General features: G+C 34.3%; 4 protein-coding genes across 4 annotated transcripts; 2 read left to right on the plus strand and 2 right to left on the minus strand.

Moving 5' to 3' along the window:
- Positions 1 to 150: 150 nt before the first annotated feature.
- Positions 151 to 17,936, minus strand: LOC113506538. Its single transcript, XM_026889377.1, has 6 exons — positions 17,784 to 17,936; positions 6,934 to 7,054; positions 6,278 to 6,484; positions 4,848 to 5,084; positions 1,618 to 1,904; positions 151 to 1,175 (listed from the first exon to the last, which is right to left on the minus strand). Exons 1-6 carry the CDS (start codon positions 17,794 to 17,796, stop codon positions 772 to 774), a joined length of 1,269 nt encoding a protein of 422 aa, XP_026745178.1. The 5' UTR covers positions 17,797 to 17,936; the 3' UTR covers positions 151 to 771.
- Positions 7,083 to 14,867, plus strand: LOC113506539. The gene is made up of 6 exons (XM_026889378.1): positions 7,083 to 7,525; positions 8,101 to 8,135; positions 8,424 to 8,666; positions 9,957 to 10,134; positions 12,864 to 13,044; positions 14,578 to 14,867. Exons 1-6 carry the CDS (start codon positions 7,418 to 7,420, stop codon positions 14,835 to 14,837), a joined length of 1,005 nt encoding a protein of 334 aa, XP_026745179.1. The 5' UTR covers positions 7,083 to 7,417; the 3' UTR covers positions 14,838 to 14,867.
- A 263-nt stretch (positions 17,937 to 18,199) lies between the features above and the next one.
- On the plus strand, positions 18,200 to 19,746 carry LOC113506540 (cell cycle checkpoint control protein RAD9A-like). Its single transcript, XM_026889379.1, has 3 exons — positions 18,200 to 18,332; positions 18,403 to 18,808; positions 18,924 to 19,746. The coding sequence occupies exons 1-3, from the start codon at positions 18,299 to 18,301 to the stop codon at positions 19,672 to 19,674; spliced, it is 1,191 nt and encodes a 396-aa protein (XP_026745180.1). The 5' UTR covers positions 18,200 to 18,298; the 3' UTR covers positions 19,675 to 19,746.
- Positions 19,747 to 20,727: 981 nt separating this feature from the next.
- Positions 20,728 to 23,127, minus strand: LOC113506541 (ubiquitin-conjugating enzyme E2 G1-like). Its single transcript, XM_026889380.1, has 4 exons — positions 23,003 to 23,127; positions 22,591 to 22,688; positions 21,958 to 22,136; positions 20,728 to 20,938 (listed from the first exon to the last, which is right to left on the minus strand). Exons 2-4 carry the CDS (start codon positions 22,622 to 22,624, stop codon positions 20,858 to 20,860), a joined length of 294 nt encoding a protein of 97 aa, XP_026745181.1. The 5' UTR covers positions 22,625 to 22,688; positions 23,003 to 23,127; the 3' UTR covers positions 20,728 to 20,857.
- Between the last annotated feature and the right edge of the window lie 225 nt (positions 23,128 to 23,352).

Here is a 23,352-nt window from a genome sequence, read left to right on the forward strand (position 1 = left end):
TATTGCATATTACTGTTGTACATTATTTTACCATACCGACTGATTCTCATTGATTGAGATTAAAAATAAATAAAATAATTATTTACTTGTAAAAGTCCCCACTTCATAGTGATAAATGAATTTTGTAAAAAAAAACAGTATTGGTGAGACTGAATTATGTAAAAGCATTTACCGTTATACAATAAACCATAATTTCAATAGTACACTAAAGATTACATAATTTGCATTTTTACAATCTCATTGTAATTGTTGCTGATTTATACTTATAATAATACTATACATTATGTTTTAAAAATAAATAACGTCAACATGTGCGTTGTTTTATTAAATAATCTCAAAAATAATTCAGTATTGTATTGAGGTCAGATAAGAGTCTTATTGCAAAATTGTATTACAAGTCACTTGTAAATCTTTAACACTAATACCCAAAAGCTATATTACAAGTAAATATATTAAACCCTGCACAATAACGAACATTATTATTATATTGATATGTTTATATATCATTTTATTGGAATGCAGGTATTCTAATCTAGCTTATAATACAAATTATTTTAATTTGTATCACTCATTGTATTTCTAGTTTCTATAGAAAAATGTCAACAATCAACTTACTGAGTAAATGCATTTAAAAAACTTGTCTAAAACATTTCGTCGTTAAGTTACGTCAGAACGGAATATTGTCAATAAATGTTTATGATCACTTCAAATTATTGCTCCCGTAACTGGCTGATATTATATCAGAACACTTAGTTCGCACGTAGGTATGTACTACCAGATTATACTCCAGGCTACCTTGTACCACGGCTCTGGTTGGTACTCTTTATAGTACTCAGAATTAAGCTTCGGTTGCGTGTTGTCCGATGGATCTTCCTCAAAGATATTTACAAAAGACTTCTTGATACCGAATCTGAAGAAGGCCAAGTATGGGAAGTACCTCATAAGGTACACGCTGAACTTGAAGTTGAGGTTAAAGTAAAGTCGACCTAAATACGATGAGTATAAGGCCATGTATATGTTGTAGAAGAAGATCTTGTACTTGGACCTGAAGCTGAGGGCCTTGTACTCGGGCACTGTCTCTATGACGTCATAGTCGTGGTAGTATAGCAGGCGCGGAGGCCGCTTGGGAAGACCCTCGATGGCTGCGGGACATATTAAATCAGTTGAGGCCACACCTGCGGGAAATAAAATAAGAGTAAGTACCTAATACGAAATACTTTTTTTCATCTATTGTTGTTATACTGTCTTAGCTGATTTTGCGTTATAATTCTAGTCCAAACTGGGTCGTTAATCACGAGTTTTGGTGATGTCTCTGTATTATCATTTGTCTTGACCAACAAACACGAAATTAATCCTTATATCTTCTAACACATTTATCGGATTATCAACCTACCCTCGCCTCGAAGTACTAAATCTAAGTACCTACATGCGTTGAAAAGGTCCTTATTTAATCTCATCATCGTTTAATTTAAACTAAGTTATCAGCTAATATATTATTCGATTTTTATCAAAATACGTCTACCCGTTCATGCGTAAAAACAACTAACAAGTACTTCGATCGTGTTTTAAGATCGAATCGATAGTCTACGCTTATGAAAAATTTAAAACAGAACTCACCAGTATCAAGAGACCTCCCGTTCAGCTGTTTCTTGATCCTAGCTTGTAAGTCCACACGGTCTTTCTCGGTGTATATGTATCCGGGCACGTCGGCGAGTACGCGGCATGAGTATAGGAACCCTTCAGTGTCTACAGTCGGGTTGACAGACCACAGGCCGTCCAACATGACCCGCGCCATGTGTTCGAAATGTTCTGGAACGTTCTCTAGACACGGTGTGAACACTCGCTCTTGGAGCAGCCTGCACACTTCGCGAGTCTCGTCGTATGTATCCCGACAGATGTTGTATCTGGAATATGGCATGGAATTATATTAAAGAGACACATAAGAGCAAAAATACTTACCACTAGAGTTAAGTATAGAGTGCTGTTTAAGGAATAATAATAATGTTTAGTAGGGTAATAAAGTTTTTGAATTTAAGCAAAATCGGAAACGCATGTTTTTGGTAAATACGTAAATAGACGAGAAATAATAAAATCTTATTTTACATGTTTGGACTTATAGAGAAATACGCCCATGCTAAAGACACTAATTTAAATTTTATGAAAACACTCATAAACACGTAAAATGAAAAAAAAAAAAATTGGTTCTGTTACATATTTTTGAGTTAGTCGTCATCTCCCACGATCAAATCTCGCACGATCGAGGGAGATGGCACAAAATAATTTAATTTATTTTTCTAGTCGTCAACTCCCACTCTCGTGTAAAGTACAGTCAAATAAAAAATATATTTCACACAGAATCGATTATTTTAAATATTTTGATTATTATGTTGATAAGAGCAAAGAGGTCTACAAAAAAGGAATCCGTTTAATACTCGATGCGTTAAAATGATTGACAGAATACATCGAGTCTATCGATTTTAAGTTGTTAAATACATTTCAACATTTAAATAGGTGTAAAAGTAAATACCGAATAAAATGGCGGCCATAAAGATACCGCTAATGCCGCCAAGCATGTACTTATTATTCGACTAAACTGAGCATAGGATAAGTAATTCTTTTTTTTAATCACACTTTTTATTTATTATTATTCTTGGTTAAAAAAAATAATACTTTTTAAGTGTATAATCTTAAGACAATAAACAATCTAAAAATAAATATTTGAGATGAATTTAAAGGACTTGGCCGATTTCTGCCCCAGAGTGTAAAAGAACCAAAATAAAACCAATAATAGTAAAAAAATGAATAAGGAATTTAGAAAATAGCTCAATGTACTGTAGCAGCGGTGGAAAAAAACGTACAATAAAAAGATTTTCGTCGTTTGTACTCCACTCAAAAGTACCCTTAATGTTGCCATATAGTATTCACAAAGAACAAAGTAGGGAAAGTCCGCCACTAAAGACATCGAGCTTAAAATGTAAAATGTTCATAATTAATTATAACTTACATATAACAATTATTTAAAATAAGCTTTTTGATTTATTTAAATAAATGGAACCATCAATATTATTAAATAAATAAAACTAAGTTCGCGTACAAGGAAGTTAGTCACTTTTGTGCTGACAACACTGGAGTGATGAATATCGAGCGTCTAATGTCAATGTCAAATCACATTCTCTCATTTCAACATAACAACAACATAACAACATAACAACATCTCCACTAGCTCGGAAACATGTGAAAATGTGTACGGCACTGGCACATTTACCACAAGAAACTATTGATAGTGCTTGGCTATACATTATGTCTCTATGTCCAAACGATGTGAAACTCGTCATATTCAACGATTATTTTGTCGATACATGGTTGAATGAAAATTCTTTTTTTTTTAACAAATGGAGTTGTAATAATATGCAACACCGTACCACAAATATGGTCGAGAGCTGGCATGCCACTGTGAATAAAAAAGTTAACAGTAAACCAATCAATATTGCACATTTTCTGACCATATTACAACAAGAAGATGATTATTATCAAACGCTATATTTAAAAAATTCTAATATAAGTAAGAAAAAAAAAGAAACATGTGATTTGGACTTCCATATTAATACAACACTCACTGAATTGAGAGACGGGAAAATAAATATAGAATTATGCATCCAACAACTTACTGTATGATATTTTTCATTATTAAAAAAATATTCATTATGTTTGTATTTAGTACTTACAAACATTTGTAACAAATTCTGTGATTCAAAGTCCTGATTTATGATTTTCAATTAATGCTCATTATTTTTTTTAATGTTGATTGTTTTGTTTTTTTATGATATTATTCATTGTTATAGTGTACGAAGATTAATATTTTCTAACTATACCTGTAAGTTAGAATTTTTTATTGTGATTTTTATGTTAGATGCTTGTTGAGTTGTAATGTTGATTATTTAATAAAGAAGTAGTCTTTTATTCTAGGTTGTTGATTATTACATTATATATTATTTATATTGAAATTTTGTTTTATTTTATTGTAAACTCATTATTTTGCTACATAAAAGATACATTCCAAAACACTTTTATAATTGACTGTACCAAATCAGCAATGATTTTAAGTGTCGTGGGAGTTGACGACTAGAAAAATAAATTAAATTATTTTGTGCCATCTCCCTCGATCGTGCGAGATTTGATCGTGGGAGATGACGACTAACTCATATTTTTGTGTAGGCATTTAAATAAGCCTAAAATAGTTAATAAAATAAAGATTTTAATGAATCTTTATTTTGGTAAATAACATTTCAATTAATAAGTCATTGCGTGCGGATACCACGGTAGGCAAGCGACCTTGAGGTATAAAAATAGCATGTTAGAAATTGATTTATTATTGCGAAGCAACGGTAAGTGCTAACCATTCTAGAAGTTTAATATTTCATATAAGTTATGGCTCTGAACTAAGAAATATTTATAAAAAGTTCAATCAAAGAGCTTAAACGTTAAAATCACGACGTCCGTGTGTAAGTTCTCATCACGGTTATAACGAATATCATGGAGTTCTATATGAATTGAACATTATTATAAAGTTTTCTATACACTAGATGCTTAATACATCAGTTTCTCATGCTCTATTGGAATGTGTCTCATTGCTGAGGAAAAGCCCTCATCTAAATCCAGAACCACCCTAAATCCGCTCGAATTGTACGTTATGGTAATGGCGTGTAAAAAAAAAGATAAAAATTAAAAGCAATCAAATGCAAGATGGGTGTTGTATGTAAATAGACCGATGCAATTGACTCTATATTGTTATCCAAAAATGCAGGATCAGTACTAGATTTAAATAGCAAAAAGTTTCTATTACTAACTTGTCCTCAAGCCCGATCATATGTCCGATGACCTTCCAGACATGGTTATAAGCCTCCCAGTCCCCTGGCTGGAGTTGTCGCACGCCGTACATGTCCGGCTTCAACGTGGTAAAGCCAACGAAGCCGAACAACGTGAGGGCCAAGTCTCTCTGCGACACTGGTCCTGTCCCCTTTAACTTGGATGACATACTCGCGCGTAGATGTCGACTCCGCACCGTGTAAAGAGATTGCCATGACCTGTCAAACAAGAAACAATTAGTTTATTACTAGCTTTTGATTACATTACTCTTCTACAACACTGATGGATGGAAGTAGCCTCTGCGTAAATCCAAGATCAGATACCAACATCCCAAATTGCATTGAAATTAGTCCATCCGTTAGGGCGAGGAGAGGTAACAAACATACTCAAAATACACCAGCAAAGTTTCTCCTTTATAATGTTTGAGTGAAAAAATATTTCGCAGTGAAATGCAGTAGAACATTTTTTGAGCTGGGATGTGTCCCTTTTTTTTTTTGTAAAAGCATGCGCAAAAATATGATACGATTTCAAAAAGGGTAAATCACCCTTAATTAAAATTATACAAAATGTTGTTTGTGTTTAAGGTATTAACTTTTTATAGTTTAAAGTGAATAAAAATTCTGACTGAAATAGTGGAAACAATGGATGCAAAAATTCTTGCTCTGTTCATTTTATATTTATCTATTTTTGACGTTACGCCTTGTACTTGGGAGTAGGAACATAATATGCTAAAGTAGGTACTTATGTGTAGGTAGGTATCAGCATGCCAGACAACATTCAACCACTTTATTTTTATACTAGATCTTGCGTACGACTTCATCCGCGTGGCGAAGTAGTCCGTCATTGTACATCGATAAATCCAATAAATATGTAAATATAAGTAATTTTTTTTCAATCGGATAACAGTTGTAACATATTTCATTACTGCTCAGTTGAGTCAGCTCCTAATAATCACAGCGCGAAGGAAAATATCCTATGGCCTTCCTCAATAAATGGGCTTTTTTCTGACACAGAAAAAAATCTTCGTCGGACCAGTTGTTGAGATGACGCATTCGAAATAACAAGCTCTTCTGATTTATAATATAAGCATAGATTTTGTTTAAGAGTATCAGAATTGTACGATAGTGTACAAATTAGATACTCTATTAAAATCACATTAGAATTAGTTACGTAGTTTTTAAGATTATACAATATACTTATTAAATAAGATTATAAGGTCCACGGAAGGTTTTAGAACCTAGTTGATAAAAAAATATATGTTAAGGGACTGTAATGGAGGGGAGGTGTTTCAAGGCATTATACTACATTACATTATATCCTATTCCCACGGAACCGGGAACCACCGCGCGAAGTCCACGCGGACGAAGTCGCGGGCAACAGCTAGTACCTACATTTATAAAAAAATACTTACAAACTCCCTGGCTTCAGTTCATGCTCGAACCAGGTGATGGTGTGCAGCAACGTCGACAAGTACCGCTTGTACGCCGTGTACACGGAGTTGGAGCGGCGCGAGCCCATGAGCACGCGCAGGATGGACGGAATCGAGAACACCGCCACCAGCCCCATCAGCATGGCGGAGGACAGCGCGAAGCAGTTGTCGTGGTAGAAACTACGGCCCCTGGGTTAAATGCATGCAAAATACATAAGTGCATACAAAATATTCGTTAGAAACTGATGCACGAGAAGTAAATACGTCATCATTGTCCTAGCCTTTTCCCAACTATGAGGAAGGCGGCTGAAAGTCTAACCATATGCAGCTGTAATACATATCATATAAGATATTTATGACAGTACTCGAACTTGCTGCTATTGGCTTAAAACACTCGCTCGGGATCCATTTTTTTCTCGTTATATTAAAAAACGTTTATATTAAATTTTCTAGTACACATACCTACTTACGTAATGTTTTTTTTTAACTGCTGGTTCTGGTGGTTAAATTTGGTAATAATTCAGGCCAAAATTTTTTACTAAAAGATCATATTTACTGATAACTAGCTCAAGTGCGTTTTCTAAGGGTACCAAGATTTACCCATTTTCTCGACATCACATTGATTCTCGTTAACTTACCTGTTAAACTTCTTCTCGTCGAACCACTCTGGTAGCTCCATGACCAGGTCTGCATGCTTCACTGTGTCGGAAGGCTGTTCCGCAGCCTCCTTCGTCAGGAGAGCATCCACAAATGCCTCCGCTGTAACAATGTACGGAACATGAATGTCAGACGCTGTAATATGATAATAATGCAAACAAAGTATAGATGACTCGGTAATTAAAAATGCTAAATATAAAGCAAGGGATGCAAAATATCTTTATCATTTTTAAATCTTTAAACTTTCGTTATAAATATTTTTGTCTTCATATCCTGCAAAATGTATCTTTCAATTATATAATCTGCCTTATTTTTATCATTGTAATATCCTCCACCTGTAGTGGGCCCAAATCCTTTTTTTGCAAGTTTCTCGATTCAGCTCGTTAACAATGGTTCGGAACAATCACAATTGGTGGGTACTTATCAGTGAGTTTGTAAACATTACTGCGAACAATATGCATTTTGATGTCTACATTCAGAGCAAAGGCACAGCCCAACGATTCTAACATGGAATTTATTCTCGTTGAGTTATTATTATTTTTGTTGACTTCGTGTACGTGCTCTTCAGACTGGGTAAGAATATAAAAATTAGTTATTAAGATTCCCACTAGAAAGGCGGACAAAGTCCAAAAGGCTTTTCAAATTGACTATAGAAAAGGCTGAGCACACAGAAAATGTGCCCAGAAGAGTGTTTTTAGGTAAGAGCTATACGTTTTATCTGTAGGAATACATCCTACAGATTTAAATGCGTATGTGTTTATCTTAACATTAAATTAGTAGTAAGTCGTTTATTTTAAATGTTTATTAAAATAAAAGATGACTAACACCATCAGGTAACTTTATACCTGTGTTACCTGTGTAATGTGGTATCCACGTATTGTGATGTCTTTGTCAATGTCAAAGTTTGGAATAAACGTCGATGGCCTCATAACACATTTGGCTGTTTCGAGAAATATGTGTAGTAATTAAATTTTATATAGCTTCCTCTATCGTACCTATAGCTTTAGCTATTTAATACAGAAATAGCTGCCTTCCCCTTTTTTTAAATAGATAGTTACTTCAAAGTTAATGTGGTTTAGGTAACCAAATTATTTCAGTTTTTCAATCTGCTATACTTATCGGAATAACCTAAACAATTTTTTTTACAGGTTTCAGAATGGATGGGCCCAGTTCAAGGACAGTTGTAAGTCATTTATTTGAATTAAAGCGTCATACAAACTCTTAATTTTTTAAAGCGGAGGCCTCCCACGGTCAATCATTGATGTAGTTATGGAGGCGAGAAGGGTCTGGCCTCCATAATTACATCGATCGAACAACTTAGAGCAGCGACTCTATGCTGTGTAGGTACTTTAAGATATTGAAAGAGCGTAGTAAGAAGGGTCCAGATTTTAAATTATAAGTACTGATAATTCGAGGGCTTTCAGATTTAGAGAGATTTAACAACTATTTTTTATTACTTCCCAACTTTTAGCCAGGGAGATTCACAAAGGAGGTTCGACGACGACCTGAAGATGGTGCAAATGAGCCAGTACCAGGATAGCCCAAAAGAGGCGGAATACCACATGAGTAACAACGAGATGAACACGGTGAACCTTAAGATCAAGCTAGAGGATACACTGCGGACTGCAAAATCCTTAGCCGAGACTCTGAAAGTGCAGATTATCGAGTTGGTCGCAAGAGAGAACTTGCTCAAGGAAGCTATTGTGAACGGCAGGTAAAGTGGTTTTTACTTTACACACTGCTTAAGTAATAATTATTTACACAGTCTTCTTTGCAGGTAGATGGGAAAAGATGTGTTCGTCCTTACGATATGGTATTGATGGTACCAATACGACTTTTTATTGTCCGCTTAGTGAAAAGTCAAGATTATTTTCAATTATTATTTTACGAAGATTCCGATAGCAATAACCAAGCCATAGCAGCCGGCTTACTGGCTTACTCTTTCAGTAACATTATATGGCGTAAAGCAGAATCTCTAATTCAGAGCTGCAATAACATTTCCGAGTAAGATATAGACGATAATACATGTCTGCTTACTCCATGGTAGGTAAAGAAAGCAGTTCTAGAAGATTTTTACCAGAATTGATTCTCACTGAATTTAGGAACATGGCAGGAAACCTCCATTTATTTCCCATTGTAACAATGGCAAAAAAGTACTACCTGGTTTCTATGTAAAACCGCCACAGGCCACTTTAAGGAAGACAAGCTTTTAACATTATCAGACCTACATAAAAGATTAACAGTATTTTTGCTATCAACGTTGATTAGTATAATGTTAGTTATCGCTATCACAACACCTACTAATGACATTGTTGGATAAACCCTGTTAACTAATATCCTACTTGGTAATAGGAAGATGGGGAATGGAGAGAAAAAACACTTCAGTCAACGGACGCAGTTTCAAGCTTTGCTATTTGCTAACGAAGCTGCCTGAAATTGCTTTCGAACGGTTTCATACAAAATTGTTCCGTCACGGAGGCCGCGCAGAGCTATTATGTATGAACCCGGGCAGACGAACGCTTTGCGCAGTTTCCAGCCTTTTTGGGCAATATCAATTTACAAAAATACATTCTTGTTTAAACTTAAAAGAACAAGCAGCCTGATACCCAGTTCTGACGTCACGCGTCTTTTCTAATCAATATCAGATACGCAATACATAATTTTGTTTTTTATTACTAAGTATCTAGTTTTATGAAACACATACAAATTAAGGTGCGATTTATTGTGATGACTTAACAACTCGTTTCACTTGACTTAACAATTCAAGTTTTTTATGTTTATATTATCAACATGCTCGTAAATACACCTGGCAGACAAACTTGAACAATGGTTAATTAAATCATACATTTAATAATTTTAGTTTTCTTTATGACCATTCTCTGCTTAAGCATGTGTTGAACAAAGTCCAATTACCGGTTATTAAAGACTGTACCCGTGTACTATGTTTATTTCTTAACTTATTGGTAGGTGGTCTGTATTTGACTGTTTGTATGTTTATGACCAGGCCCGGGGTTTCTACGCTGACGGTGTCCACAATGAGCCAAGTGCCTCGCTCATACATCATCCGCGACGGGCGCTGGATGCTCTGCAACGGAATGATCCAGTTCCCGGTGCAGAGCCAGACTTCATCAACGAACCTCTTCAACGGCCTCTTTACCGAGCCCAGATGTATCGGGAGAGAGGTATTTATTATTCAAACTGGGGATAGTAGACCCCCAGATCAAGTCTGAAGTCTCTCAACTTGACTCTCAACAACAGCTGTTATTGTCAAAGATAGTGACAACATGCGAATAGTGGTATCACTTTCCTTCGACAGCAACAGCGATCAGTTTGCTGAAATACCAATCTAAGGGAACTAAACCGATCAAAGGTTAACCTCAGTAAAATCGAATGTAGAGTAGAAAAGTGTTTGGCTAAAGTAATTTCACCCTCGTATCAAATATTTTCTCGGATTTTAAACTTTACAAAGCGAGTACCTGTGTTAATATTAATATGTTAATATGCTGAATCACTAACTGCCTGATTTTGATTTGTTATAAAAAAAAAACAAGTTTAGCCAGTCGCAAGTTTAAGATCCAGGTAGGTACATACGATATGAACTAATTTTTAAATGTGGAATACCGTCGAATTTTATTCAGAAGTGTGTCGTACGTAGTGGACCACGGTAAAATGTATTCTGGCTCAGCAATCGAGTCAATGACCTCAATTATCATAGTAGTTGTCAAGTCTTGCGTATTCGGCCTAACGAGTTTTGGACAACAAACTACCTGTTCATAATATATTTGGATGTCAAAAATTTCCCGAAGGTTCTGATTTTTTTTCAGTTCATACATCGCATTAATAGCTAACAAACTATTTTGACAAAAAGTGGCATGTATTGTTACAAAACGAATCGCCATTTCCGCTTTTTACAAAAGAACAAACATTGATAAATCTACTGAATATTTTGGTTCAGTCTCTATTTTAATCCATATACTATGTAAATACCTAACGATTACTTACTCAGTTATCATACTGATTCTATTTTTATCCGGTCACGGGCAGTGCCAAGTCAATCACAGGGGTTTGCAGTACCTAATAACACCTATAGTATATAGTATACCCACAATTAACTAAGTGTCTACTACTACCTGATGCGTATAAAAAGTATAAAAACCAGTTGGTTTAACCTTCAGATTCTACACAAATATAAATGGGTTTGCTGACATAAATACACTAGGCCAATTTATACGCAACTTAAATATTATGAATTATGATGCATGTTCCTTCGATTTAAAACATTATACCCACATTATATTTGTTAGACCCAAAACGGGCGCACCTTTAAATAAAGTTTGGACTTTAACAATATAAATGTCCTTCATTGTATATTTTATTGGTATTTCGGGTATTTCTTACTATATTATTGTAGCTTTTTAGCAATAGCCTAGTTTACATACACTGCTCGTTTAGATAGATGTACATATTAACCACAGATACAGCAAAATAGATGTAGTACTTATTCATTGCGTAATTCGTATCTAAGTATAGGTAACTCGTACCATGCAGGTTAATTTACAAAACGTCAAAACTATAGTTTCAAAACACATCTAGAAGATCAAATTATCATACCACGCGATTGTCTAATACTAAGTGCACTACACTTGGTAGACAGTAAGCATACAGAATTATGCTACGGCCATATTATAGTTTGCATGACGCGGTCTGACTGAAGACACTTGGCTTGTGCGTTGCCAAACGACCTCATTTTGGCGGGATGATGTTTAATCAAATATTCTACTATGAGTATCCCGCGGGAAGAATTTAGTACTTTTAATAGATTACCCCATATTCGTCTGAGTAGGTACCTACTCTACTCAACTGTCTTTAAGGAGATATGCAACATCATATTTTCCGCAAACAAAATTCATAGAAAAGACCTATATTTTCTGTTCTTTTTTTAATAAAATAATTATGTGGTAATTACTACTTATCTGCCACTTTTCACTCATAACACGTTTAAAAACAAAAAATCTGCTATCGATGCCTACCATTCAAAGTTTAAACTTTTAAAGTATCAAAGTCCAATGAAAGCGGACCCTATATGTCCAAAATATTATGCAATATTATCATATGTTTGTTTTAAAATCCATCGTAAAAGTAAGATAAAACATAGTTTCATTCTTAATGACTAACTATGTTTCGGCTTCTAGAAGGCTTCCAATTATCAATTAAAAACATCCTTATCTTTAAACATTGCCTTGCAGTTGGTAAACGATTTGTGCAAGACTAGCCAGAAGGGTTCGCAGTAATCTTTACCCGGTCTTAAATTAGTTTACATAGTAAATAGACATCACAAAGACACATATTGGCATACGACCAGCAATACCTGCTGAGGTGATCATGATTGCAAATAGTTTGCTTTATCATAACCCCTTATTCATATACCTACCGTTATATTGTTATGTCGAGGGTGCATCGCAGAGTCACCCTGACAGTTCAAATATGACTTTTGGATTTGTCAGCTTCCAAGACTAATTTTATTGTATCTTTATGAGGAAATGGCAAAATGATTACACTAGCTTCTGAATATCACTTTCCTTATTTTTTATCAGTATTTCTTTAGTCATTGTAGGCAAGGAAAGAAATTCTATTTTACCAATTTTAACTTCGACGAAACTTAAGATCTTAGAAATATGACGTTTCCTAGCTGCTCCAAAATACTCGGTTTTCTGCCGTAGGCTTAGAAATTCCCAGAAAAATATGTTCATTTTGCCATTTGCTAACCAAGTAGGTCTGACTAACCGGATAGCCGAGAATTAATGTTATTCCAGAGCTTGGAAGATGGGTTACCTACATTGTACATGCTTAGTACACACGACCACAAATAACAATTGAAAATTACCCATATCGTCCCTACGTTAATTTCCAGGTATCCACTGTCCAAGACCCTTGCGTATTCAACTCTGTGATCAAATACGAAGTGGTGCCAACCACTAGAAGGCTGGTGTACACCGAGGACGACTACCTCTGCCTGAAGCCGTCCTTCAACAAGACGCTGGAGCGGTACATGAGCGTCACGAGACAACTTATCAACGAGACGTGCAAAAACGGTCAGTTCCACTTCATATTTAAATAGAAGTTCCAGTTCATAATTAAAATTTAATATATTATTATAACATTCGATTACTCTATTGTATTACAGAATACTGTTAATACTATAATCAATAGTTTATTTTCATACGTTGTATTGTATGTGTCAATAATTACGTATGCGGTTGTAGGTACCTAACTATGTATAATCCCGTAAGTGATAAGAAGTTAAATTTAATACCGATTTGAGCTAATCAGAGATTTTTCACATGTTTGTTCTTATCGAAAATGATAATGTAACATATGTTCAATTGGTTAAAAAAACAGTTTTTTAAATTATTTCATTTGAATACTGGATTTGATCAGCACCAAAGGTTGAATGTTGAAAACGGGTTGATGTTTGGCAACCAGGCGGAGTGCGACGGTGTGTTATAACCGTCCATATACGCCTCTGAATTCACTTTCTTTAGCAAGTGGTAAATTACTTAATTATAGTAGTGTCTTTATGATAGGGAATGGGTCATCAAAGATCTGTTATTATATTATTATAAACACTAGCTGTAGCCCACGACTTCGTCGGCGTGGTTAAAAGATATAAGTTAGGAATTTTTGAACGTATGCCCTCGAAGATGAATAATTTTTCCACATTTTCGATTGTATCTTCGCTTCTATTAGTCGCAGCGTGATGGTATATAGCCTAAAACCTTCCTCGGTGAAGGGTCTATACAACACAATTCAAGATTTTTTCAATTTGAACCAGTAGTTCTTGAGATTAGCGCGTTCAAACAAACTCTTCAGCTTTATATATTAGTATAGATATAGATAAACAAGCCTCGTTGACCAATGATTTGCACAAAACTTAAGCACTTGTTAATTATCTTTTGGACTTTAACCCACGATTTGCTGTTTATATCAAATAAAAACAGTATGGTTTTTGTACGCTGTAACTCACATAACTCCTAAACCGGTCAGTTTTAATGTGCCTGTTTTTTTCTCGACAACTACATAGGAAATATATTTTCTTACACTGTCAAGAGTTCTTTATAAATGCTGGCTACTTTTTTGTTACAATCTATGCGGTAACATTTGCGATATTAGGTTTGGAACAAAATTTAATTAAGTTTCTATGTCGAGAGTACACATAGAGAGAGCATTAGATTTCTTCCCCACCTAAAAAAGACCGTCGCTACTGTGTCATATTGTTTTGGTGCCTATGTCAAGAAATGGAACAATTCCGATAGACTTCTTAATTTGCCCAAATTTTAAACCGTTACTTTGTTGATAAAACATATAAACATAATCAATCGATCCTATTTCTTTCTCCACCAAGAACTTAATAAAGCATGCTCTCAAATCCAAAATTAGAACATTATAAATAAGGCCTAATTTTGAGTATTGGGCCTTATTTTCCTTAGTTCTGGTTTCCTCATATGTATATCCTTGTGTCACGAGGTTTACGACATGTACATGTTTAGATTAGGTTGATGTGATTGTGTAATGCCAAATGTTTCCAGGCGACCATATGATTAATAATAATTACTTAATAATTTCAGGTATAATTCGAAGTTTGGCTGAAAATACGTTAGAGTGCGGAATAAGGGTGTTGTCCGAATACAGTTTCTACCCTCACCGAAGCTCTGCGGCAGCCACTTTGCCCCTCGAGTACTGCACCGAGAAGGATGGCTCATGCAAACTAATCGTAGCGTGGCACGTCTCTAACGCGACCATAGAGAACTTTGAGTTCTTGAAAAACGAACACAACTTCAAAAAGTATTTTATAAAAAGTGGACCCTATATAGAACACGTAATTTGAACGTTTTAGGATCTTGAATTGTGTTTTTCGTGTTAAATCGTATTTTCTTATATTAAATGTTATGATTATTAAATTGTGTTTTTTTTTTTAATTTTTCCACCTACATTCAAAGGTATGTTATAAGGTACATATAGTAGGCCGATTTGTAAGTAAAGATGTAGGTAAAATTTTTCTATTACGTAGTTATCTACTCTAAAAATTGTAACCATGCTATTTTTTTTTTACCCAAGAGTTCGGGAGAACTAGATGTCTCGAAGTGTAAGAAACAGGATCAACCATTATACCCCTGTACTGTATACACAGGTGCCGTGGTTATGCATTGGCATTTTCATCAAGGCCAGGTCACGGTCAATGATGGAACGATAAATTTTAAAATGACTTGCATGATACAAACGGCAATTATGTTTTAATATATTGTGCCGAATACTCCTCTAAACAAATTCTTATGTAGGGAAATGTGTAGGTAGTTGGTGAAAGTACCCACATCTAATCGATAGAAATGAGTCGTAGCTGAGTCGCAGGTCACGGTCAGTGATGGGCCACGATGGATTTTTATATTATGATTGAGGTATATATGATACATGTATATCTTCTCACCTACTCCGAAGGGTAGACATGTCATGTCGTTTGAATAATCATCATCATCATAGTTGTCAAATCAGGAGAAAATAAGTGGAAACTATGCCTGCACTTCAGCCTGCTCTGGCCGGAAATCGCAAAGGATAGAGAGGTTTGGAAAAGAAAGGGGAGGCCTTTGCCCAGCTGTGGGATCTAAAACAGGCGAGGTACATAAAAAAAGCCTTGGATTAATACGTGAAAACAAAAAATATTTAATTCACCAGTGCTCAGTCTTAAAATAGCTTAGCGAAGCGGAAGAAAGATGAAATTTTTAAATGAATAACAGTTAACTTGAAAATAGCGTTATTCATTCGCATCATACTTCGCTAAACAGCCAACTAGTTTTATGTTTAAGTTTTCTCTGGCCCATATTAAAAATAATGGAGTATCTACCGTTTGGTGAAGGTTTTGACCATAGAAATCTAAATAATAAGGTAACGTACGTTAGGTACGCAAAAGGTACGTTACCTTATTATTTAGACTTCTATTTGACCAAGATTAGCGTAATTTTTTGTCAATTATTTACCAAAATAAAACATTTTCGATGATATGATAATTGATGGCGATGGTATCTACCTTTGGGCGTGTTAACTTGATGCAAAGCAAAACAACCGGTTTGGGCGAAATTATTAGAACTAAACCACTAACTTCTAGAACAGATTATACTATCTAATGCTGCTACAGTTTACTCACGCGTAGTTATCGGGATTGCCCGACTCGTCAAGGATTCTGGTTGAGTCCTTTTATCGCAGGGGTTTATACAACAATAGCTTTTCGCCCGAGTCGATGTCGGTTATATCGCGATTACAAGAGAACTCTTCAAACGTCCGGGATAAAAACTATCCTATGTTCTTTCTCAAGGTCAACTCTATCTCTGTACCAAATTTCATTAAAAACGGTTCAGTGGTTTAGACGTGAAAGCGTCACAGACAGACAGAGTTACTTTCGCATTTATAATATTAAGTAGGGATTCAAGTCCCATGCACGAAATATACAAACTCAGAACCAGTATTCGTAGATTACGCAAATCATTCTTACAGTGGGATCGAACCTACGACACTGCGAATGAATTTAGAGAGATATATACCCGTATAGATAACTTCTTAAGTAAATTAAATTCACTATTCTCAGCGGCTTCTTGACGTTGTCTTAAGTAGGTACCTACAACCTAAATTGACGCGCCAATAAAGCGTAACTTAAATATATTATAATGACGGTTAGGTCCGTCAGCAAAGCAGGTTTGGTTTTTTTATCTATATTTATTTATTGCTGATAGAAACCGAATATGAAATAAGCAGATGTTTTTTTAATATCAGACTTTGCTGCCGTAGATTTAAACATGGTCTCATGAAGCGGCGGTAGACTGTTTTGTTATAATTTTGCCAGTGTTATCAAGCTCAGAAACATAAGCTGTTAAATTTTACCCTTGACAAACAAAACCCCGAAAAGCAGTCTTGAATTGATCTTTCTTCGGATGTTAAAAAACATTCGCGTTGTAATCGTAAACAATGACAATTATCAAAAAACGCTGATAAATAAATAAAATAGCACTAAATACATCCATAAAATAAAAATCAAGATAATAATAATTTATTTGTTGCGAGTTACATGTGACTAGACGTGGACTCAGAATGCAGGAATAATTTGTGAGCAAGAGGAAACATTAAGTGCCTGCCTGTGGCGTAGCTACATATTATATATTCCAGGGCCCCGATTCTGCTATTAACAACGGCCGATGAATGAATGGTAGTTGGATTAAATTTGAAACCATTCCTATACTCTTAAGCATTTTTTCAAACCAATAATTGGAAATTCATTGTATTGACCATGAGTGTTCCGCCCCGTACTTCATTTCCAATTATTGTGAAGAAAAATGATTACAATAATACGAATAGTGCCAATTTAATCCATTTGCCATTCATTCATCGGCCATTGTAAATAGGAGAATCGGGACCCAGAATCGTTTCTTTATAGTATTAGGAAAAAGTTGTGTCCTCAATAGTTATCAAAAAACTTTAGTTTAAAACGAAATCAACAGTTATTTTATGCATACGACTCATTTCTTTCGATTATATGTGGGTACCTTCACCACCTATACATTTCCCTTCAAGAAAATTTGTTTGTAGAAAAGTATTCAGCATATCAAAACATTGTCGCCATTTAGGCAAAACCAATAATAGGTACTTATAGCACCTATATCATAACTGATTGGCCTACTACAGTCGCAGCTGTAACACATATTTTATTTAAAAACTATAGTTAGTATAGTTACGTACATTGTACACAAAAATTTGAAATCTGATACCATTAAAATAGAATAGAACTTACCGCTTGTAGCCATAGCGCTTTATTTTAATCACTTTCTTAAGAGCTAGCGTAACTTTCTCTCGAGGCGTTTTGTTTCTTATTTATCGCGACATACGTGTGGAATCGTACGCTCACTGACAGAGTAACTTAACTAATAATGCTGATTGACCAGATTGACTGAACTCCTGATGATACCGCAATTGACAGAATACAGATACTTAAACCAGAAAACAGTGGCGTACAAAAATAGCAATTAGTTTAAATAATGAAAACCAGACAATTGATACGTAATTAACAATATTATTTTTGTAACATATTTATAAATTATTTATTAGTATATGACCATTGCCAATTTATTGCTTACATGCACGAAATTAGGATCAATTTATGAGTGTTCAAACTTAAATCTGTCAGTTTGACACCCGAAAATGTATGTCAAATTCAACATTCACACACGTTTGTTTGTATTTGAAATTTGTATGTAAGCAGGCCAGAATTTAATTGTAATAAAGAAAGATAAACAAAGTAATAACAAAATGAAATGCCACGTACCAGGGGCTAACGTTAAAGGCAAGTTTTTCGTAACTTGGTAGGTATTTTCTTCTGAAATAAAGTCTCATTTTGTGTTCTTTTATTTCAGTTTTAGGCAGAACTGTACATGCTCTCGCTAGATTTGGTGATGAACTTTACTTAGAATCTCTTCCTGATTGCATTCTACTAAGAACTTTAAATGCAGCCGAATCTGCATATGCTATGGTGAAGTTCAAGAAAAATTTCTTCTCCTACTTCAATTACAATTACTATTCTACGGAAGATAATGAAGGCTTGAAGTGTAAAATATCAATGAAATCTGCGTTAAACACATTCAAGTCTCCCACACACATGGACAAACAAGTTGAAAACTTAGAAATCAAACTTGATGCAGATGCATGTAAGCTTATTTTTCAGTTAAAATGTAGGCATGGCATTGTGAAGACTCATTTTGTATCAATTCTGGACTGTAAAGCAATGCAAGCAGTTTACACTAAGGACTCTGTACCAAATAGGTGAGAATATATTAAAATATTTCTTTCACAGAATTGTTCATTTATGGATATAAATACTTTTATTATAATGTGGTAATCAATTATTTTACTTTAAAAAAAATATATTAAATTTCAGAATAACATCACCACAAAGGATATTGTCAGATGCTCTCAACAACTTTCAAAGTTCAGATGACCAATTGACTGTTGAAGCCACTTCACAGTCTCTAATTCTCCGTAACTATATTGATTGCAGCATAGACCTAACTAAAATAATCAGGACACAAATAAGTTTAAAACCTGCAGAATTTGATAGCTATGTTATTGGAACAGAAACTATTATTACATTTTCACTAAAAGAATTTCGAGCCTTGCTAGCCTTTGCAGAAGCTCTTAACCTACCACTTCAATTACATTTTGAAACAACTGGAAGACCAGCTGTTTTCATTGTCCATAATGGCATTACATTTGAGGCACACTTTGTACTGGCCACAACTAAACCTGATGCTGCTTCACAAACAACAGCTACACAGAACACTAGTGTTGAAAGAAAGAAAAGAAAAGATACAACAAGCACACAAGGCTCTGTCAAGAAGAAACCACACTTAGATATTGATGTATCTAAATGTCTAGATGAGGACTCTCATTTGTTTAACTTTGTTGAGATACCTGATGAAAACTTTGTTAACACCAGTAACAAGCAGAATGGTTGTCTAACTAGAGATGACAAGAATAGTACTAAGGTTGATGCAATGGACTGTGATAATATCCCAGCTTCACCTACCTCAAAGACAATCAAGTCTGTCTTTAAAAGATGCTTTGAAAGCACCTTTGATCCACGAAGCATACAAGGTGTCATTTTAGCAGAGAATTCTGATAGTGACTGATACCATTGTACTTATGAAGTGTTGTTACCAAATGTATAATTCAATAAGAATAAATGTTATATTTGTTGCTGAGGACTAAGTTAATTATTTTGAACCCTATATATAGGAGATTAGAAGCCTATGAAAATAAAATAACATTATCACTGCATTATGATTTTATAGCAAAAAATATACATACACAGGGAAAAGTATTATACACACGTCACAAATCAATGCTTGATGATATAGAGTGAATATGAGGGGTTTTCATATCTTTTATACCTAGTTATTATAATTTTTTACATCCAAAATGGTAACAAAGCTTTTCTTCTAATTGTACAAAAACATAATTGACAATATTGTGAAATAATGTACAAAATTATAAAGATATCAAACAGTTTATATTCATAATATCGTATCTCACCAAATATCATTGTTGAGCAAAATATTTGGGGGTGTTGATGAAGCACACCACACTAATACACTTTGCAATATACATTTGCAAATTTTACGGTGCTTTATTAATATGTGCATAAAGGGCAAGGTAGAATCGATACAATGATAAGTTTACAAAAGTTATATTTATTCAGTAAAAATTATAATTAAGTATTAAATTTACTACTAAAATTAGCACTATAATAAAAATGTATATCAGAGAAGCGACATTATAAAAGCTACCAATGTGTATGCATCGCTTTGAATCGGTAACTAAAATTTACATGCAAAACAATAGTTTGGTAGCTCATTTTACATTTTTTTAATTTTGAAGAGTTAGTAGCATATTTATTATATTACACAATAGCGATTGCAATACGTAATAAATAATTATTGTTTAAATTACTTCAGATTTGGTTTCTACTATACAGAGATCAAACTTGTAACCATATTAGGAAGAAACGACAACAAAATGCAGATTTGTTTTTCTATAAAAAATTACCATACATATTTCATTATAATAACAATAGCAACATGTCTTAAAAAAGATGAAAAAAGACCTTGGATTCTATTTTATTTATTATTTATAAAATACGGCAGCGATACCTTTTAATTATAATATGTATTTATTTAAATCAATTTCAATATTGTCTCTGGCCCGGATGGGGGGGCCCGCACTATGAGTCACGCCGGGGCATGCTCTCAACAACGTCCTAACTGCATCACCAAACACTCACTCTACTAAATTAATGAAAAAGGGCACTGTTATTTAGGAACAATCCTCTTGGCTCTTTCTCACACACTGTGCTACTTTCCTTTTAAACTCCGAATATGATTCTCTCCATTCTTTCTGTAAAAAGAAACAGAATGAGCACTCATCTACAATTGGCGGCGGCGCGTACGCGCGGTTCGTGTTCGTGAGACGGGTCGGTGCATGCGGCGACCTAGCGTGAAAAACGATTCTATGTGGTGTGGTATTGGTACAGTTGTGTCACATGGCCCTTTTCCAATGATAATATTTTGCGATCTAAATCCCCTCACACTCTAAAAACAATCTTCTTGACTTTTCCTAACACATCGCGCAACTTTCTTTTTGAAATCCGAATATCGCTCTCTCCATTCTTTCTGTGGATGCAAACAATGGTAAAATATAAGATTAACATGTAGTACATAATTGACAATGCAATGTAATAATGTTATGTATGAGACTTAATATTATTATTGAAGCAATATCTAATCTTGCAAATAATTTAGTGAAATATAAACAGAATAATGAAGACTGGGAGCATACAAGGCATTCATTATTCACTTAAAAACACCTAAAAGTCACCATTGGAAAAAAACAGCTTAAATTTCTTACAATGATCCTATAATCTTCACCAGCAAACACAATGTTGTTATTTATTAAATTGCAAGAAAAACTGACCACCACCATAACAACTGAAATACATAAGCTACATAAAAGGTTACAAAAATCAATCACACATTGCTAAATCTACACATCATTTAAGAATAGTAAGCTACTTAGTTTAGTACTAATATCAATTAACAGATAAACAATTTAAAACTAAGGTTCTCAATTAATTACATCATAATTTGACTATGTTACACATATATATTGGGATAACTTCATAAACAGACTCTAAATAATATAATATTAAAATCATACTTTTCCTGAGAAATAATAACACATGGGATATATCCTAAAACCTACAATGATTAATTGAAATAAATGACTGATAATGAGTAACTGACCACTTCATTCTGACAGGCAATGGAATTATTCACAGTCTTTGGATGTGAAACCTTTAAAATTTATTGAATCAAAGTAATGTGTCATTTGCAAAAAATATAATTTCAACAACTTACCGCAGCATCAACATTAGCAGGGCTTTCATCATTTGGGTCTGCGAGCATCGAAATAACACTTATAAGAATGGTCTCCACTGTATGTACTGGCAGCCACCTTTCTGATGCCTTCTCATAGCCCCACTTGTCATCTCCGGGTTCATGCAATATTGATATGCAAACATCTCCATTCTTTTCAACTGAAAGAAAAAAACTCTTTTCAGGCAGGGCAATCATCAATCACTTTCTATCTCCATATTCAATCATATTCTGTTTTGCTAAAATATTTGCATGAAATGTAAATGGACCAGTTGGTGGGTTAGTGATCTATATTGATTGTTAATTTCTACAAAATTATTACATACAATGTTATAAATTTAACAACAGTATTAGCACAATTATAGAAAGAGTGCAGACAATATCATGTATGTTTTCATAATAACACTGTTTCTGTTGCATGCATGGTATTTTTCTTCCTTTGTTCTCTAAATAAACCAAAAGGCACAGCCAAAGATGGTTGAACTCAACAATAGAAAAATGAGATCACTCACTCAATCATGTTACTTAAGCAGAATTTTACACCTTTCATAAGAATAACAAACTTAAACGCAGTTACAATTATCTATAATGACAGTAACATCAAATCTTACTCACTATTTGGATGCCATATTTCCGTGACAAATTTCATCCGTGGTGGCCTCAGAGGATATTCCTTTGGAAAGTGTAAATGTGCCTTGAAGAATCCACCCTCACTGAAAATTACAATTTTAAATTTGTTAGTAATAAATTATGTTGAGTCATTAATATAAATAAATGTCTAAAATACTACACAACTACACGTCTTAGTCTTTCTGAGATAACTTCCTGCTGAGTCTCAGAATATCAGAGTATACAAGCAACATAATTAAAAATATACCAGAATTGCCTACTTTTTATTCACTCGACCATGAGCTCAGAATTTACTTGAGTAATTTGAAAATATTTGGCTAAGTGAAGAATGCTGCCTCATTAAGATAAAACGTACAAGTGATAAATACTTGTGGGAATGTGAGTATACAGTACTTACTATAATGTGTCTGGAGGACCGATGATGAGGACTTCCCATCTGTATATGTCATTGTCATCTATCAATCCAGCAGAAAAACCTTCCACTGGATTTTTGTTCAGTTCTGAAAATTATTATGGAGAAATATTTAACTTAACTTCAGGTTGTGATCAGTTCTATGCTTAAGTGAATAATGTCTGCAATAAAAGCAAAAGTTTGTAAACTGGGAACCGAAAATATACTTGTAAATAGTTATTTTACTCCTTTGACTTTGGCATGAACACCTGTCATAGCTGCGAATATTGATTTTATTACATCGAGCCCATTTTACAGAATAGCTCAATAAATACCACACGTGCAAAGAACTAATA

The sequence above is a fragment of the Trichoplusia ni genome (assembly GCF_003590095.1).
Source record: "Trichoplusia ni isolate ovarian cell line Hi5 chromosome 18 unlocalized genomic scaffold, tn1 tig00003586_group17, whole genome shotgun sequence".
NCBI lineage: Eukaryota > Metazoa > Arthropoda > Insecta > Lepidoptera > Noctuidae > Trichoplusia > Trichoplusia ni.

Excerpts from the sequence above, each read along its gene's own strand:
- LOC113506540 (XM_026889379.1), top strand. The coding sequence starts at position 18,299 with ATGAAATGCCACGTACCAGGGGCTAACGTTAAAG. Across the intron at positions 18,333-18,402 it reads ACCAGGGGCTAACGTTAAAG|TTTTAGGCAGAACTGTACAT; the intron begins GCAAGTTTTTCG and ends CTTTTATTTCAG. Across the intron at positions 18,809-18,923 it reads AAGGACTCTGTACCAAATAG|AATAACATCACCACAAAGGA; the intron begins GTGAGAATATAT and ends ATTAAATTTCAG.
- LOC113506538 (XM_026889377.1), bottom strand. Across the intron at positions 6,485-6,933 it reads GACGAGAAGAAGTTTAACAG|GGGCCGTAGTTTCTACCACG; the intron begins GTAAGTTAACGA and ends CATTTAACCCAG. Across the intron at positions 1,176-1,617 it reads CGGGAGGTCTCTTGATACTG|GTGTGGCCTCAACTGATTTA; the intron begins GTGAGTTCTGTT and ends TATTTCCCGCAG.
- LOC113506539 (XM_026889378.1), top strand. The coding sequence starts at position 7,418 with ATGTCTACATTCAGAGCAAAGGCACAGCCCAACGATTCTAACATGGAA. Across the intron at positions 7,526-8,100 it reads GTACGTGCTCTTCAGACTGG|GTTTCAGAATGGATGGGCCC; the intron begins GTAAGAATATAA and ends TTTTTTTTACAG. Across the intron at positions 10,135-12,863 it reads CCAGATGTATCGGGAGAGAG|GTATCCACTGTCCAAGACCC; the intron begins GTATTTATTATT and ends GTTAATTTCCAG.
- LOC113506541 (XM_026889380.1), bottom strand. The coding sequence starts at position 22,624 with ATGAAATTTGTCACGGAAATATGGCATCCAAATA. Across the intron at positions 22,137-22,590 it reads GGAAATATGGCATCCAAATA|TTGAAAAGAATGGAGATGTT; the intron begins GTGAGTAAGATT and ends TTTTTCTTTCAG. Across the intron at positions 20,939-21,957 it reads CTGCTAATGTTGATGCTGCG|AAAGAATGGAGAGAATCATA; the intron begins GTAAGTTGTTGA and ends TTCTTTTTACAG.